The 19068-nt window shown below is 37.3% G+C and overlaps 1 protein-coding gene across 5 annotated transcripts in view; it reads right to left on the minus strand.

Moving 5' to 3' along the window:
- Positions 1-19068, minus strand: part of PDE4D (phosphodiesterase 4D) — a 395151-nt gene that overhangs the window by 93305 nt on the left and 282778 nt on the right. For all 5 annotated transcript variants that reach the window (XM_085326463.1, XM_085326467.1, XM_085326465.1 and 2 more), the window contains exons 3-5: positions 10363-10399; positions 7637-7710; positions 5983-6032 (exon numbers count right to left, since the gene is read on the minus strand). In XM_085326463.1, coding sequence (XP_085182589.1) covers positions 5983-6032; positions 7637-7710; positions 10363-10399 — 161 coding nt within the window. The remainder of the gene's footprint in view (positions 1-5982; positions 6033-7636; positions 7711-10362; positions 10400-19068) is intronic.

Consider the following 19068-nt stretch of genomic DNA (forward strand, 5'->3'; position numbering starts at 1 on the left):
AAAGGCTTTTAAAACTCCATTCCATAGAAGGACTACTAATCTTTTTCCAATTGCATTCTTATTTTATGTATTAATACTGAAATTAGATTTATTAATCCAAAGAGTGAGTTACAGTCTAGTATTAATTATTTTAAGTTTTAATAAAATATATCTTTTTCTAAAAAAGTATGTGTCTTTCTTGCAGGTTATTTTCCTCAGTATTCTCCTCTACTGTTTCAAGTTATCTACTGAGCTTCAAAATTTAGTGACACTGTTTAATTTAAAAGACCATCAGAAGTAACAGCAACAAAAGAAAGTAACAGCAGAAGAAAATTACCCTCTACACATTGGCCTGTGTTATACAAAGGTCAATAACACCAACAATTTATTTTCCAAGGAAGGAAGTTACTTATTTAAAGAGGATAGCTAACTTCCAAAAGGATGTTATAGACACACGAAGAGTGGTACGTAGGATTGCATACATGATAACTAAATGAATATCCATGCAAGAAAGTAGGATAAACAAGCGAACTCTCAATTCAGCTACACAGTTGGGGTCAAGTACTTCAATTTAATATGAAATAGTAGAAGGTTAGCTAGAATGTGAGTTTATAAGAGACCTAGTCTTTTGATTTAGAGGCAGGAACTGCGCTGGAAAGAACAACGAAATGTACTTGTTACTTATCTGATTGACAGTGTCAAAAAGCACTTGCATGTACAGGTGCTCTGGCATCTTCTGAAAACACATTGCTGGGATCCCATTAATGTGAAGAGCTCAGTGTAAGTATATAACCTTCCATATAGTATTTCTTTCAAATCGTCAGTTATCCTCTTTTGTTCCCCTACATTTCACATAGCATAAAACCCATACCAAACAMCACAGTATGTTATTTTTATGTTACCTGAGAAAACAGTTACAATGAATATGGCTACCTCTGCATAGTTCAATGAGAGGTGAAATTTCAAAAGCATTTGTAGAAGTTGAAAGGACACTTTTAACTGACTCTCAGTAAGAATTCTATTCCTAAATGCAAGTTTTGAAAACATTCCCCTAGAAAATAAGTTGAGATGGACTGGTGTTTGTGTGCCATTGGCTCCCCTGCATATAAAGCATTTCTAAGTATTGAATTCAACCATTGGCAAGATATACTGCTATAGCTGCTGCAGTCTGCAGATACACATCTGCTAATTTCTCAAAAATTAGATGCAATGTACTGCAGACTAAAGGCTGTGAAAATGCTCCAAAGTATATTTACATTGGAAAAACATAAGTCTCTGTGGAATTCACCAGGAAATTCAAATAATTTTCAGAGGTGAGTTATACTCAGTTAAAATATTCACAGAGGTATGTGTATAAAAAAGGTATGAAGAACAAAATATTTACATATCTTTTACCAAACTACACTAAGAGCAAAAGTCATTTTACCAAAAACATCCCTCTTCTCTTTAAAAACAGGCTATCAGGTTCCTTCAGTGTTTCAGGAAAGCACCCTTTACTCAATTAACTTGAATAAGAATTTCAGAATATTTTATCTTGCCTTTTCCAAAAGTTCCTACAGTTTACTGCAGGAATACTCTATAATAAGGTAAAAATATATTCAATGAGTAAATGAGGTGAGAGTGGGAAGTGCTCATTGTAACTATAATCTTGCTGACTAAATCTAGAGAAGTGTTATATATACTGCAATTATGTCTTGAATGGAGCATGTTTTATATATCTGCCTAAACTGTGTATGAAATCTAAGGTCTTTGGCGTTTTAAAATGTGACACTGATATTGCAATACAAGAGTTCTTTTCTTAAAAATCTGAAATATTATTTATTTTGAATCTCTGTTCTCAAGGGCATTGGCATCCACTCAATTCCATACATCCATTCCCAAGCTAGCAGCAATTATCTCAGTATTGCATGAATTAACTTCTGTAAGGCATCTTCTGTTCTTTTCTGTCCCCTCATGTGTTCTCATATTTACTTTATCCCCTACTGTGCTCTGATACAATCACAGACACAAGATAAAAATCATTTAGATTATTTAGGGCATCTCCATGCAGTGATACACTGTAACTGTACAGTCCAGCAAGATCAACAGGATATTTAACACTTTACCTGCTAGACTTTTGAACAGCTTACAGCTTACCATGATCAAGAATGTTTCCTCATATTCAACAATAATTTAACTCTATTTTAATTCCATCTGATTATTCAATAAAGCCTTTAAATTACAGAGCTGGCAYGCATGGGAGATACTTACATAGAGATATACGCACACATATTTGCATTTAAATGTGTGTGCATTCCTTCRTATCTAATCATAGGATTTTCATTTAGAAATGCAGATATTAGAACTATAGTAATAAAAAGATATGTAGTGTTTCCTGATTTTTGCATCAGTCAAAAATCATAGCACAAAAGTTCAGTCCTGGCTTCACAGCTATTAGTGGTTTTGGAAAATTAAAAGTTATTTATAGTTCACTGGTGATGTTAAGAGAATTGGCAACCCGACACAAGGCACCATGCACATCACTGCCTTGCAAATGCAACTCGCTGTGAGAGGAACCCCTCTTCTGGCTGAAGAGCAGAACGCCAAGCATGGAAGTACTGTACAACAGCTACTTTTTAGCTGTCTAAAGCAGGTAAGAAAAGTGCTACCCAAGAAGTCATTTGTTACATGAAAAGCTCCCACCTCCTGCCCCTACTTTGTCTGGAAAAGGAGCAGTCAGCATGCTGTAGCATACCTGGCTCACACTGAAGATCAGGTATGCCACTGACATTTATTGGCCTTTATCAACACAGTTTCTGAAAGGGATTTATGTGGATATATTGAACAGAACAGGCCATAATTCAACCATTAACTTTTACATATTTACATTGAAAAAAATCACTGCAAATTTTAAGGCCACCATCTTCTTGTCTTGTCTTGTAGCAGTATTTTATTGCATGGTTGCTATGCTTCTACCAGATTGAATGTTTTCTTTTGTACTGTTGCACCTCTCACTTCCACTATTTTCATTTTCCTCAATTCTCACCTCTCAGTTTCCTACTTCTTGCATTTTCTCCCACATTTATTCCTCAGGGTRAATTCTTACAATAGTCAAAAAAAATACTTTTTCATCTAAATGGGAAAATTTTTCCCTTGAAATTATACTTACTTATCTTTACCAAATCCCCTTTCACCTTTTTCTTTTTTCCCATATCTTCTGCCATAGTTCCTTCTTGCTACACTTTCCTTTTGCTTTCTGTAATCTTTCCTCAATTAGCTTCTTCCTAAAAACATTTCTTCCGGGAAGCTTAGTAACTTAAACCCTTCCTTCTTAGGTGTCTATTTCTGTTTTAATATTGACACTGTTTAGTGATGCTGCTGTACCTTCCCATCCCCTATTTTATTACACTGGCGGTCAGTTCTTGCTGAGATTGCTGGCTGTGCCATCTGGCTGATGTGAGGCCTCCACCTGTCTGGTGTATTACTCTAGATACTCAATGACTGTGAGAGCAGTACGTAGAGGAGGATTTTTCAGCAGGAGGGACTCTGCACAAGCTGCATTTCAAGTATTCCTAAGAAGAACTGAAAAAGCATGATAGCATCTGAAGGGGTTTTTAATCATTCTAAGAAGAGCAGGAAAGGTGTCTGTAATATATTTTTCTTCTTACCATACTGTGTTACTGCAACATGCTTTACTACGATTTTATATGCCCCAAGAAAGCACCTACGCATACTTYTGTGCTTACAACATGAATTTTGTTGCTATGGAAATACTGAAAACAGGCTATGACTAAGAATGGGTGAACCCGTTCAGGCAAAATAGTATCCAACTTCAATCTCCATTCAACAGCTAAAGTGAATTGCAGCCATTTTCATGCTCTATAGTAGCTTAATATCTCTTCTGTATTATTAAAGTCTTTTARCCTCTTATATCCAACTCGCACAGGCCTCAGCTCATCCAATTCAATGCACAATTTGGGCATAGCAGTTCCAGTAGCTTTTCTGATAAATCAGATTAAACTAAATTAGATTAAATTACCCTTACTCTGCTTTGCCCTCTACTCTTGCTTCCTTTAAATTTCTTGGCACAGAAACCTTTTTTTAGATTAGTTGCATCACTGACTGCACTAGCTTCCTTCTAAACTTCAGATGATTTATTACTTCTGACATGTACAGTGTACTGCAGAGAAATGGAAACCTTCAGATCAGTGGGGAATTTAAAAAGAGCAACACTAACTTCCAGCAGTGTGTTTTTTGGGTCCTGCTGTCTGAGCAGCTTCTCCTTCTGTAGAAAAGAAGTAGATCTCAAGCAAACAGATGTGGAAGAGCATGTAAGGGGGCCGTGCGATATATTCATGTGCATGCATATTTTCTGTTCTGGGTATCACATTTTCTCTGACTATCAAGGATTTTACTGCATTATAGATTTTCTGAAGCTAGTCCCTTGGAACTGCAGGAAAGAGACATATTTTTTCAAATAATTATCTCTATTTAAGAAAACAGACTTCAGAAGGAGATAAGTAAAGCTCAGAATTAAAAATAAGTGTAACATCTATCAATAACTGAAATGGCTCAAGGGTGRTAGTTTGAAACCAACACCCAGAATTACCTTTTCAAGGAATGCATTAACAAAGGATTATACCAGAAGCAGSTCATGGGAGATCTATGCATTTATTCTCTCTTCTCCTCTCCAACAATTTTTTTAATTACCACAACTTTAAGGATGACTACAAAACATTCTTAACTGAGGATGCTTTTCAGTGAATACAGTGGATTTTTAAGGTTTAACCTTCTGTTCCCTGATGAATCCTAAGSACAAATGCTCAGATTAAATTTTGAATTCCTTGCAGAAGGAAGGCTGGATCTTTTAGAGGTAAATGTGTATATATGGTATATGATGATAGATAAAAAACACTAAGCATGTTATCACATTTGAAGCCTACGAAAGGAATTTTTGAACATGACACAGCCACACTTCTCTYCAAAAAAAGCTAAATTACTATTTGTTCCATGAGTTACAATCCTATTATACAACTAAAAAGACAAGAACTTGAAGGTAATCAATAAAAAATCAAGCCAAGTTCCATCTGGAAAAAAAAAAGTCTCATTGAAAATTCTGGAAATGATAACTTTTCCGTTTAAATGATAAATTATCTGCTTACTAAGTGTCTCTCCATGTTCACTAAGAGGCAAAGCAAATGCTCTTTTACTCTACCAGCACACCATTGAGGATATAACTACCTAGAAAATTACACCATCTAAGAACACATTAATTAACRTATATTAACAAATATGATGTAAAATCAGGTGTATTCCCATAAAGAYGTCCGAGACTAAGTTGCCAAATACTCATTCCAACAATACCAACACTAGCCAAAAGTGTTACAGAGTAAAATTTTTAAAAGTGATCATCTAATTTAGGATCCCAGTCCCAGCATTTCAAGTTAATATTTCTTTAGAAATAATAGTGTCTTTCATTAGTAAGTTGTTTTAAGCACCTAAATGTTATAGAAATAGAATCACAAAAGTTAGCTTTGAAAATTTTCTCTCATTACCTGAAGTTTTGTAATGCCAAGACTGCCTCAGTATAGCTACAGAACTCCACCTCCTAAATAAAAGTTCAATCTGTTCTTCATAATAGTATTTTCTACTACATTTCATTGCAAAAAGTTATYAATGAAGATAATCATGACACACTCACACATTGATATATGAAGAAAATGGAGAACAAGGGCTATCATATAAAAATATATATATATATCCACCAAAAATTTGAGAATGAACTTAGATGAAAAACAGGATAGTAAGACAGAAACCAGAAGGCTAAGATGATATGTMTCCAAAACTATTCACAACTACACAACTCAAATTCTCTTTAATAAAACAGATATAAGGATATGAAAGAACATTAGATTACCATTTTAAAATTCCATCTTCATTGACATTAAAGTTTTCATAAACACTAAATTTAGAAACCCRTGATGCTTTCACACATGAATTTGCAGTCATATTTATTTCTCTTACCTGTTATAGTTGCTTTGTTAATAGATGGTTGGTTACACATTGGTGATCGTCTGATAAGGAAAAGAAAAAGGGTGTAAGACTGATGATCTTGTAGATTACTGAATCCTTGAACAAYCTAATAGAAAATACTTTTCCTTGGRAAATTATTTGGAGCTGGAACACACYGTCATTGACAAGTAAAAGTTCAAATATTTATTCTAAAACAAATACATTTTTTTACAGGATAGATATTTCTTTCTAATAGAGAAAGAAATTCACAGCTGACCCTTAAATCTCTCTGCAGACTGGGAACCCCAGCAGGGAAGTATTTTACAAATATACAAGTTCATTAAAAGACTGTTTAATCATATGTAGTACTTGTACCTAGCTTGAACTGTGGTCCWTATACATATTTATCATTATTCTAASATGGCTAYTATAAATTATAGTTTATTTTTCATTTTATTATTTCAATATACATTTTGCAATGATCTTTAGGGCAAAAAGCTTGTTTTGCTCATTTAAGAGAGCTGGAATTTGTTGGTCTGACACAGTGACTTAGGGATGTGTGGAAACCCCAAGCAGGGGTATATGAGRGCTGCCTATTCCGTCCAAGGGGGCTGGAAACATCTCTCTGTGTCACCGCATATATAGTGGTAGGCAGCTGTCTTATGTGCTGAACTCTTCAATGAGAAAGTGCTGTGAGAGGAAGCTTCCATGAATGCTAACTGCTTTTAATTTTTAGGGATGCACATTTTAGGTGAGGGAAATTATTCCACTACAAAAGCTGCCAGTTTAACTAACATTAAGTAGTACTTAAAGAGTCTTTAAATAATCCCTTTCAAGAGAACAGAATGATTTTTGGCAGCAGATACCTCTCAATATAATGCTGTGGTTTTATGATATAGACAAAAGAATTAAACATATTTTTGGACTACCTTAATCTGAATTCTTAAAATTCATAGTTAATTGTTTTAATAAAGTATAAGATAATACGTATATAGGAATTATGCTACAAAAATTATGCTTCTGCCATAAAAATGATTACAAGAAAATTATACTCCATATAGAGTTTACTCCAATTACTTTGCAACTCTCTGTGAGTTTTCTTAAGCCTTAAGCCTTAAAGACTTACCATTCTCTCTTGTATGGAAAACAATTATTATATTAATAATTGATATTATGATGCTGTAACATGATTGGAGAAAGATCTTATTAATTATGTTTCACTTATAAATTACGAATTGCTGTGGGTATGTGAGATGCCTAATATCTTGGATGAATTAGGCAGGGTTCTAGGTTCACATCACGGAAGCAGCTCACAGTGAGTGTAGCTGTCCACTCMAGTTCGTCTATAGCACTCAGCCTCTTTGCCTGAATGATCTTCTTTGAATGATCTTCCACATATGACTAATTTATTGATAATCATAGAAGATCCATGAAAAACACTTCAAGTTTATGCATAGACAGAAATATAGGAGCAATTAGTAGGTGATGGGGCTGTTGTCTCAGCTATCAAGTATAATGGTTTCAAAGGATTTCATTAGTCATCACATGGTTTATACAAGTTTGGTGACACAGATGAAAACTTGCAACATCTAATCTCATAATTCTTAGTTTCAAAATTTAAAAGGTRCCTCTGCAAAAAGTTTAGTCTCAAAAAATTGACACTCACTTGCTGGGTGCCCGATCTTGTAAATTGGTTAATGCAGCAAAGTTATTCCGTACAGTCCTCAGGCTGGCCAGCACCTGGAACAAACAGAACAGTTGCATTCTACATTTCTGCATAGGTAAGACTGGTTTATCTCTGATCCACTGTGCTGACAGCAAAAGGAAAGGACATTGCAAGACAACTGTAAGAGGTTTCCAGGATTGGTTTAATGTCTGTGGCCTTTGACCATTATTTAACAATAGCATGTCTGTAATACAAGGACAATCATTTACTTCTCTCTCTCTTTTTTTTTCCTCATAAACAATTCATTATTTGTTTAAAGAGCCTTACTTGAAGAGGAGAAAAGTTTTTCACAGAATACTACTTAGTTCTCTAAAATGACCATAAAAGCGTTCATGTATGGAAGATAATAGCCCATTCAAGCCTATTGCTTCATGCATAAGAAATGATCAGAAAATTTTCCATTTGTAGCCCAGCCCCCACAAACCTCAAAGGACAAAGGAACCGAGATTGCCTAGGCTGGCAGGAGAAAAAACAGTGGCWCCTCTAAGGGGCTGCGTCCCTTTGGGCACTGTGGACAGGAGGCCAGAGCAAGAGGAAGGTATCACCTGAGCAGGTGGGAGAGTCTAAGGACTCCTGCAAGATCTGCCTATGGTAAAGGGTGATATAAACCAAAGACTTCCTGTCTGGGCTTCCCTCTACACAAGACAGCAGCTACAGGAGGCAACTGGAGGAGCGTCTTCCTGTTGTAAGTGGCATGCACAGTCTCCACTGATAGAAGCTGGATAAATACATCAAATTTTGTACCTTGTAAGGATAATRTGATACATCTGTGTGACTAGAGAGCAGCAGTTCAGCTGTGTCGGAGAGGGAACCATTAATTATTTGGAAGCTAACTGGGAATGAGAGGAGGCAGCAAAACTAATTGCTGATGTGTCCCATGCTAGTTGCTCACTGTTGCTTCTCAGCCCAGATTGGTTTGGTCCCTAGGAAATCCACACAAGGATTTAGAGACTAACAAAGCTGGGAATGGAGCTCAATGGAGATCCTGGAGCTGTCTTGCCATGAAAAAACATGGTCCATTCTTCTGGCTGAAAATTCCTGCTCAATAAGCCCTGTTGGACTCACACTGGCTGAATATTCAGGTGCACTGAGTGCTGGGAGCACGTACAAATACGACTCCTCAGTGAGTCATCTCAGATACAGCTGTGCTTATTAGCTCTGCCTCTGCTGGACCTAAATAAATGTCTCTGTACCTGCTGTGCAGTGCTGAGTTTCAGCAGGGTTAGTAGGCTAGGCAAAATGCCATGTGAAAACATGAACCTCGTTGAGACTTGTGTTACAACTGAAATAATATGACATTTAGAACTTGGAGCACGGGGGACAGAAGTGTGCAGAGCTGCAAGACTGTTCGGGGCCAGTTGTGAACTGAAGCTTCATAAGCTCAGCTAGACCCAAGCTTGGGCCCCTGAAGAGATGCTAGGGCGTAGCTGTGTAGTTCACGTCACTATTCACATTGTCCAGATTTTTCCACTGTCTGAATCATTATGAATCTCTGTTATTCCCAAAAATGGAGACTTGACTGTGTAACTTGTATGTGCCTCCATTTTGTTCTTCTGGCAGGTTAGGCAGCTGTTTTTTTGGACAAGGGGTAAAATGTCCAGCATCTGCCCAGCGTTCCAGCTGCTTTAGCATACCTTGGCACTTTCTGCAAGTGCAAGGGGTCTCCACATACAAAGCAATGAACATAAGAGTGACAAAAAAAACTTTGGACACTGGTTGCAGTGAATCTCAGCATTAAACAGCTTGATTTATTGAATATAAGACTAATTATTTATGCATCTATGGTACTTAAGCATCAGTATATATATAATAATATTTCCATTTGCATTATAATTTAAGTGACAACTTCTCTGAGCACAGAGGTTCCACTTRTGCTTGATGTTTCCAGGGTTAGATCTATGAGCAAAAAGCAACTTACAAATTAGGGTTTAATCCCTAAGTAAATGATACTAATTTCAAAATCAAAACACTGTTGTATGTCTTAACCTTTCTCTTTCTTTTCAATCTCTTAAATCACATACACCGTCCTGATTTTTTTTTCTCTAGTTTGGATGAATTAATTTTCATTCCTATCTACTACAGGGAAAAACCTATTATCATGAGTTCAAGGAATACCAATATTAACTTTTCATATATGACAAGACAGCTCTTTTGCTAAAAATTGGGGAGTTTCTATCCAAGTTATAAAGAATTTTGTGTTGGTATTTTATAGAACCCAGAAGCTGAATGGAAAAATCAAATTAATAGATTTGGGTTTGTGAAGGAGCATAAGCATTCTATATACAACTTATATTTCTTTAAAAAAAGCCCTTGAATTGAATAGGCAAAAGATGTCCAGAAGGAGAAACCACGATCATAAACAGCCATAGAGTAACAGAAAACACAGGTTTTGTTTTCATCAGTAATAGTACCGCTATGTCTGCTACAGTATTTGAAAGGAGACCAGTCTCAAGATGCCGCTGCTTTTGCAACTTTTCAGCTAATCAAGGAGCAATAGTAAAAGGAAAGGTATAGGTAATTGAAAGRGTAGATTATTACTTTTTGTATAGGGGTTTTTCCTGTTTAAAGCAAGCATGTGTATTAACAACAGTGGAAAACAACTGATTTGGCCTTTGGGGTATTTGCATTGTAAGATCATGTGAGAAATAGGGCAAAACTGTGCCTACCTGAGCAAATGGTGTCACAATCAAGTCATCTCCATGTCTGAAAAGAGGAGCAAAGTTGTAAGTTAGACATGACTGAAAACTTTTATCACTGCTGCTGCTTTAATTAGAAATAAAATTAGGTTTTACAGTTCACAGTAGTTAACTCCAGTTTTTCCTTCAACAGCTACTTTAAGGATTTTTCTTGAAAAGTAAAGCTCGAGGTACTTGTTGTTCAATGGCCTGACAGGTCCGTGGGATGACCGATGAACCAGCCAGTTTCTACAGCGCCTGTTGGACAGATGAACAAACAGGACAGACCTGCAGAGACTTCATCCCAAAGGCTCCCCCTCATCTTTTCTTTTTAGCTTGTCTGGAATTTTRTGGAATGTCTTTAGCACAAGATGCAACCATGTTTGCTTTAAAGGTTGGAAGGATGCAGAAGTATTGTCACTGGCAAGGCCCAGCGCAGCTCATACCGAGAACGCTTACTTTCAGGGTTGCTGATAGATCGTCTGTGAGTACAGGACAGGCTGGTAACTGCATGTGACTGGGCCCTGCATCACACACTAATAAAAACCTGGTAAAACTTTTAAACTGACTCACACATCTGTAGTTACGGGGGGSGCTACCTAGTGTGTGCTGTTGCCATGGCAACTTCACCCAGGGCGCACTGGGTGACGTAGGGACCAGCTGCTGGGATGACGTGCCTTAGTGGAGAAGCGGGGAAGGAGGAGAGGGCTTTCAACTCTTCCGCACTGGAAAACTCGTAAGAATAAATTGGCTTATAATGTGGAGTAATTCCCACTCACCTCATGAATAAGATATTAAAGTTTCACACCTTGTGTAGTCACAGTTTGTGCTAAAGGAACACTGAACAGTTATGGGAAGAAAAAGATGGAAGACTGAAGTACACACAGATACTCGTTTGCCTCTGAAATGTCCATGAAACAGTGACTGCCAACAAAGTGCTGGGGTGAATGCCCAGAGCAGATATGCAGAGTCCGGCAAGCTGTCACTTCAAAGAGTTTTCAAAAAATATAATCTTGTAAATACAAATAGAYTGAACTGCTGTTGAGCTTACGAGTAACACTGGTAATACTGAGCATAGGGAATGAGACCTTTCCTAGAGACTCACAGGAGACCACTGGAGCAACAAAACTTTAAGAGTTTTCATTTATCACTGACAGTAATCAAAATAAGACAATGAGAAATTTCCCAAATCAAAATCTACTATGGTTTCATTCTCTTACATTTTTCTGCAGGTRGTTTATCATCATGAACTTTCACATCAGAAATAATTCATCAGAGATTACCATTGCTTTTGAGCTATTTTCATATGCTTTACAGTTTTAAGCATAAAGTATGAATATTTAACAAAAGATTTTCATTTTGATAAAAATCAAATCACAAGAAAGCTTTATGATAAATGAAGAAATCTGATTGACAAATCAATTGATTTGACTTGCTGCAAAATCATTCTTACAATTTACATACTGCCCACAAGATAGTAATTTTTTGCAGGTATTACAATAATCTATAAAATCCCCCAGTAAATAGAACCAAAAAGTACTTAAGGATGAAACAAAACTCCCCAATATTAAAAATGATCATGACACAATATCTTCATAGCTGTTTTTATGGCCATCTCTCTTGTTCCTATTAGTTGAAATAGAGAATTAGATTTTTACAGACCCTGTGGAAGAGGTGCGCACTTTAAACAASGTCTTCACGGGAGTAGTTGGAAAAGCGGTTGCTTCAGGTGTCCCAGACTGAGCAGAAAGAGCGTAAACCTGATCGACACACCAAACTAGAAGAAACATGGCACCATGGGAGGAACTTAGAGGCTTTAATTGTCTAATGAAACCAAATCCAATTGGTTGTTATAGACATGATCAGCCCAGGGCAATAACAGGGGAGTTAATGACCAGTTGGGTTTAATAACTATTCAGATTTTTGTTGGGTCATGAAAACATCAGGAAATGCCTTAGTCCTTGATTTTTTTTTTCTTTAGTTACTCAGAAAGCGTCTCAAGACCATAATTTAATGAAGCATCTGGACAGCAAGGATTTCCTCAGTCAGCCAGGGAGGAAAATTCCCTTTACACCCCTCCCATCAGCAAGGGAAGAGATTTTTCTCCACTGCTGATGAAGCCATAAGCTTACCTGTTTCTCAGTAAAATCTGTTCATTTCTTCTTTTTTTAAGAATATTTTTACTATTTGTTCATCAGTCTGGATCTCCATTAGCTCTACTGTTGTCTTTTTGACACTGTAAAGAGGCATGGCTATGTAAAGCAAGAGCTGCTGCTTCAGTCATTTCACAGAATCACAGAATAGTTGGAGTTGGAAGGGACCTCTGGAGATCATTTGGTCCAACACCCCTGCTCATGCAGCATCACCTAGAGCAGGTTGTCCTGACCAGATGGCTTTCAAATATCTCCAAGGAAAGAGACTCCACAATCTCCCTGGACAACCTGTTCCAGGGATCTGTCACCCTCACAGTAAAGTAGATTTTCCTCATATTCCTGTGTTTCAGTTTGTGCCCACTGCCTCTTGTCCTGTCACTGGGCACCACTGAATTTTTTCCACTCCTTGAAGGAGTAAATGCTAAGGCAATTCAGAGAGGTACCAAGTATGTGTTTCTGAGCCTTCTGCCCTGGAGTTTTTTTTTTCATAAAAGGGGATCACTCCACTCCTCTAATTTTCAAACCTCATTCTATCTGAGCTCTTGCATTTCATTGCAGAATTGAATGCTGGAAAATACTGTGGCTTGTTATTTTTTTAGAGCAATCATTAATAAGCATTAATTTAATATACTGAAACCAATTCAAGATTTAATTTTCACATTTCAAATTTCCCTTTTGTCAAGAATGAAGAAATTGTCTTTATTTTGTTAAATGTGTAATGTTGAAAGTACAGATATCCAAAGCTTTCACAAAGTAGCCTAACATGTGCCAGACCCACTTGGACAGAAAAGCAATTGCATAGTGTGGTGAGTAATCTTTAATCTACATCGGGTCAGGAAATCTGGAGAAAATAAGGCCRTTGAAAGAGGGAGCAGAAATGTCTGAAGCACCTGTGATATGAAATGATTCACTGCAGCTTCTTGGGCAGGCAAGAGTAGCAGCAATTTAGTCTATCACATCCTGTAAATGGGGAATGAATGAAGTTCTATTCCTTTGTGTTTATCAAAAACAATATTTAAACACAAAAACATTGTTCTGTGACAGATTTCAAGAAAGCAGACTAAAGTTAGTTTTTGTATACAAGTGCAAGGACATATGATTTAATCCAAGTGTTATTGATCCACAGTGTACTGCAGTGTATTAAAACACTACAGTGAGTGCCCTGCTATTTTCTTTTTGCAGAACCACAGAATTCTGGCAGGATAGTGCCACATATCTATATATAGCAGCAGCAAGAGGGTGTGTAAACCCTGTTCAATATAACACAAGCTTCTAAATATAGGCAGAGCTGTCAACCTTTAAGGTTAAAAGAAATTGTTCTGATAACCATTAGGAGGACTCAGTTAACTAGAATGCTGGGCATATTTGTTTGTCTGTTCATTTTTCAAAGGAAAACCAGATCTGAAAGCAGAATAATTTTCATCTGGCCAAAAAATGTAAAACAATCAAATTCACCTCCACCAAAAAATGCTGTTAAAGCATATAATAGTAATTAACTTTACCCCAACTAAAGAGGAACCTACGAGACATGTGCATGGACAGATAGAGAAGCAGGCAGAAGGACAGACAGGGTGACTGCATAAGGTTTATTTCTTAATTAAATTGAGATAATTTGATTTAATCATTTAATAAAAGGATTAGCTAAAGAGACATTCTGTAGACCTGCCAGGATACAGTTAAAAAATAGGGGKTTTTTTGTTTGTTTTTTGGGGTTTTTTTGAATGCGATCTGAAAAAGCTTAAGTTATCCATTAAGGGGATGCAAGTCACAGAACCTAGAGACCACTAGAAATGTTAGAGTCTGCACTTGCCAGTGTGGAGCTTTCGGGGAAGAGCCTGAGTAAGATTTATCATCTTCATAAAGGCCGCAGTAAACTCAAGTTACAACTTTCTAGACACACAGTATGAAGAACACCAGGTGACTGATCCTGGGGACTCATACTGTAGATGTGAAGCATGAACAGGGTAATGAAAGCACAGTTTAAATAGAGGAGGCAAATGTTCAAAACATATTTAGACCAACTTGACACAAGATAGGGTCAAAACAAAATCATTATTTTCTGACGAGCTCCTCAAAAAACAAGGCAATGRAAAAGTGCTTCCTTACAATGCCCAGTTCTCCCCGGCAAGTTTTCTGTAAGTTGAAGAAAGGTTATTAAGCTACAACTACCCCTTTCAGGATAAAAAATGAAATAACACGTGTCATGAAGGCAAAGTTACATAGTTACTGATCAGCATACTCAATCTTTAGCACTGATATCACCGTGCCACAGAATTGCATGGGGTCACTGAAGAGCACAGCGGGGACAGAATTTGAAGGAAATCTTTCTGAGCTTATTCAGAAATTGTACTGCACAGCTAAGAAGGAGATGACAGTACTCATTAAGATTTTCAAATCAACATGTTCTTGTCCCAGACATCAAACAAGAATTTTCAGAACCTGTTGATCTTCACACAACCTATATAACATTCTAGGATTGTAGCTTAAAGAATCTTGACACTTTGTATCATTTTGAAGCATGATCCTGCTGGTTTACACACTCCATTTGAATGAAAAACTCACTTATCTCCCTAGGAAAAGTATTGGCTCAGAACACTAGTCAGGTTTTAAAGCCAACTGGCATACTCTGCATTGGATTCTTTGGCTACAAAGTCGGGACATAGCCTGTTTAAAAGTATAAAGCTGCCAACAGACTTTGAAAAGCCCGAGGGGACAGAGCTGTCTGGCAACCCTGCACTGTGCTCTGTAGCAAAGAGCTAAGGTTATTGTTACATTGTGACAAGAACTGGCTCCTTTTTTACAGAGTTCCATTTTGGCAATTTTTCTTTTTTTTTCTTTCTTTCTTTTTTATTTATTTATTGCAGCATATCAAATATTATAACAGAAAGGGAACAAAATCCATGCTGTCCACACACAAAAACGCACAAAATGTGAAAGAATAKTAACATGAAAGTAGCCTTCTATTTGAATCAGAAAATCTATTGAAGACCCCTTTTTCAATGTAAACTTCTACATTTGGATTAAACATGACATCCACCCATTCCTGTATACAGGACAGATTCAGACAGAGTATCCAATAGCATGCTATAAATACAACTTAGATGACACACTGGTGTTTTGCTGTGCGCACACCCATGCAAGCCCACCGCTCACCCTAATTGCTAGTACTTTTTTTTTCTTTTTTCCTGGACCATTTTAGAGGAGAAGCCAAATAATCATATCAGATACATGAATTAGACATGCTGAAAATATGTGCATTGCTCAGATTCAGATTTTAGCAGCAATGAAATCTGATTCCAAATTGCATTATGATTTAGCAGTGGAAACATCATGTAATAATACTAGCCAATAGAACCTGTCTGTCCAAGGACAGGGAGCTGGAGGAGGAGTGGCTGGCTGCGCCCATGCAGCTTGCACTATTCCATTATCTGTATTTGGAGAATCCAGATTGCCTGGGTTGGTTCATCATACTTATTTTGCTGCTTCAGAAATCACAGTGCTTCAAGAYAGTTTACTGTGCATGAATAGGTCTTGTTATGTCATTTCAATTTATTATTATTTGAAAGCAATTTTCTAGTCCTAGTGTGAGATAAGAAACAGACCTGCCTCCAAAAGCTGGATATAAGAGGCATCTCCCAGTGCTCTGCCCACTGAGACAWCACCTCACATTCTAGAGTGTGACAGAAATTGGTTTACAGCTTTTCTCAGGTAGTCAGTGGTTTGTGAGTGATTTGAATTTCACTGAAAGAGGCAGGGTTTTTTTTCACAACCAATAAATAAATTGGCTGAGTGTCATTTGGGTGCTTGCTCAATGTGCTGGAATCACAATCAGCTGACTAACTCAAAAAATTGGAAGTATTACTATTTTCTTCCATCTCATAATTTGGTATATGAGTGCTATCAGACTTTTTCCATCTCCCATGAGAGCATCATAGTGCCTTCTGAAGAGYTGAAGAGGAATTGCTCAGGAAGCTTAAACATTTTCCAAAGAGTCTGCACTCTAACCTGTGACTTGGGTAACCTGCCTGAGGAAACCATCTACTTACTGATCTGCTGGGCCATTTGCAGGATGCTAGCACAATGCAGAAGACCATAGAAAGAAAGAAAGAAAGAAAGAAACRCAAGAAACAAACTCAAGAAATAAACTGTATCAGGTTGTCCCAAACAGCCATTAAGCTTCAGTGCTTTAATCCTACCATAATGTATCAACCATTTGGGTGAGACAACTGTGGACAACTCTGAGAAACTGGCTTGCATGAAGTCTGACAGAAGTATTCACGTCTAAGGAGCGACAGAGCGAGGACTTGCCAGTGTGCTTCACTAGTGTACACGGTTTTTGTTCTAAAATCAGAGGGCACCCTGCCTGGAGCTCACTGGGGTGATGGCAGGGAAAAGGAGTTATTGCAGTGCAGAAGTTTGGTTCGTGGTTTGAAAGAGGGATAGGATTAAGCCAGAATCATGTAGTGATGGGATTTGATCCAGAAGACAGCTGAACTCAATCAGAAGACTCGAGGTCAATCCAGCAATATGGTGGTTGGACTRTTCATACAACAGGAATCACCCTCTAGCCCTAAGCAAGGCTGCAAAACCAGCAAGTATCAGTGACTACAGGGCAGGTTTGTTTCCTGCTCAGGTTAGAAGAAATTAATCTTTGGGTGTGCACACGACTGGAAGTAATCAAGTTAGTGCAGCTTAATGAGTTACTRTTAATCAGTTTTAATTGCATTAACTGACACATGTAAGCTCTTAGCTTGTTGCAAATGAAAATAAAACATGCTAGCTTGAACTGCTTTTAAGCAGCAGTCAGTTGGTTGCTTGTTTGTCCCTACTCCATACATTTAAGTGTTGAGAAGAGTGATGTTTCATAGGAATAAGAACACACAACTTTCCATGTGAATCTCCTTCCAAGGAGGGCTGACAATTTCCCCTCTGAAAGAAAACAGAGCAGAGCTATTGAGACGGGCACCAGTGCAAGGTGACTTCTGCCCCAAGGCAGCTGCTGCCAGCCAGCCGCAGAAAGGCTGTCTCAGGTTCAAGAGTTAGAAYAGGGGGTCCCCTAACCAAATTCAAATGCCCCTATACGTCTGTATATAAGAAGGCACAAGAAGGCAAATGAGTGAAACACACGAGAATTTCAGCCTCCCCATTTGTAGAGAAGGAACTCCACAGTTAACACAAAACTAGCATCATCGCAAACATACAGAAAGCTCTTTGTGCTCCAAGGGATGAAACAAGAAATAATGTTCTGCATTGTGAAATCAGTTTAGCCTGTGCATGTAGGTGATCACTGAGCTGGAACATGCTCTGAGAGGTTTCCCCAACAACAGAGTTCCCTTCCTCCACATCACTCCCATCCCAGCCTTCGCTCCTGCACGCACACGCGTGCACACACAAAGCACACACGTGCTCCCTCCCTCCCATTACCGCAGCAGTAGATCTGGATAGCAAGCCTGGAGATGAGTGTTGTTATAATTTATCTGAAGTCTCAGCTACAAATCTTTTTTGGTACCGTGTTTTTAATAACATGCTGTCTTTGAGGTCTGAAGAATTCAATCTTGTTTGGTTAATACCGGAGCAGTAAGTATCTTGCCATGTTGTTTCAAACACCCATAATTTCCACAAGAAGGAAAAAAAAAAAAAAAAAAAAAGGGGGGGGCAGCAAAAGCCTGACACCTTCAAAGAAGAAGTGAGTGTTTTATAGTAGGAAGTTCTATCTGGAAAATGATTAGTTTTTAATGATCACATACAGCATCAATGATGATTCTGTGTTGTCTGAATGTAAGATAAAATCAATTTGCATTTCATCAAAAAGGTCCTGAATATACAAACCTATGTGGACACATTTTAGAGCACCTGTGGGTCTCCTGAAATAAAATGCTGATCAGAAAAAGGCTTCTCAATGAGAAAATGTTCTCTTTCTGTTTACAGAATAACTGAGTTCATGATCAACAAATGAAGTTTGCTCAAACGTCTTATTTAAATTTAAGCAAACTGGTTATTACTGGGTTCTTTGGTTTAGACTGCATTTGTAAAATGTCCCAGGCAACCGGAAAGGACATAGTCTTTTTCAAATTATTTTTGTTCATAATTGTAAAAAAGTGATTTACTCATTAAATTATTTAGCTTAATCTAAGCTCAAACATGATGACTTATTCAATTTACAAGATCTTAAAAGGAAAAGCAAAACCTAGTGAAACAAAATATTGGTCTGTCTTTCCTAAAGTCATATAAGTACTTTTTTTGCAGTGAATAAATAAATGACTCAAGTAAACATTACTACAGTTTTTTACTAAAAATTRTTTTAAAGCTGAAATTAAATAGAAAATATTTCATCTTAAAAGCTTTTTTTAAAGAAGGCTTGACTTTTAGTTTAACTGGCTCATTTCAGCTTTTCTAAACAGTTATATCACAAATGCTGCAATCTGAAGTTTAAACAGCAGTTTATTTCAAATGAAAGACAATTTCTTCTAATTTGTTAAATTGCAATATGATTAATTTGTTCAGTAACTATGTGTTTTTTTTCTCCTTGAATCTTGTTCAGAAC

The sequence above is a fragment of the Rhea americana genome, unplaced genomic scaffold (assembly GCF_003343005.1).
Source record: "Rhea americana isolate MKP2758 unplaced genomic scaffold, rheAme1 scaffold_13, whole genome shotgun sequence".
In the NCBI taxonomy this organism is placed as follows: Eukaryota; Metazoa; Chordata; class Aves; order Rheiformes; family Rheidae; genus Rhea; species Rhea americana.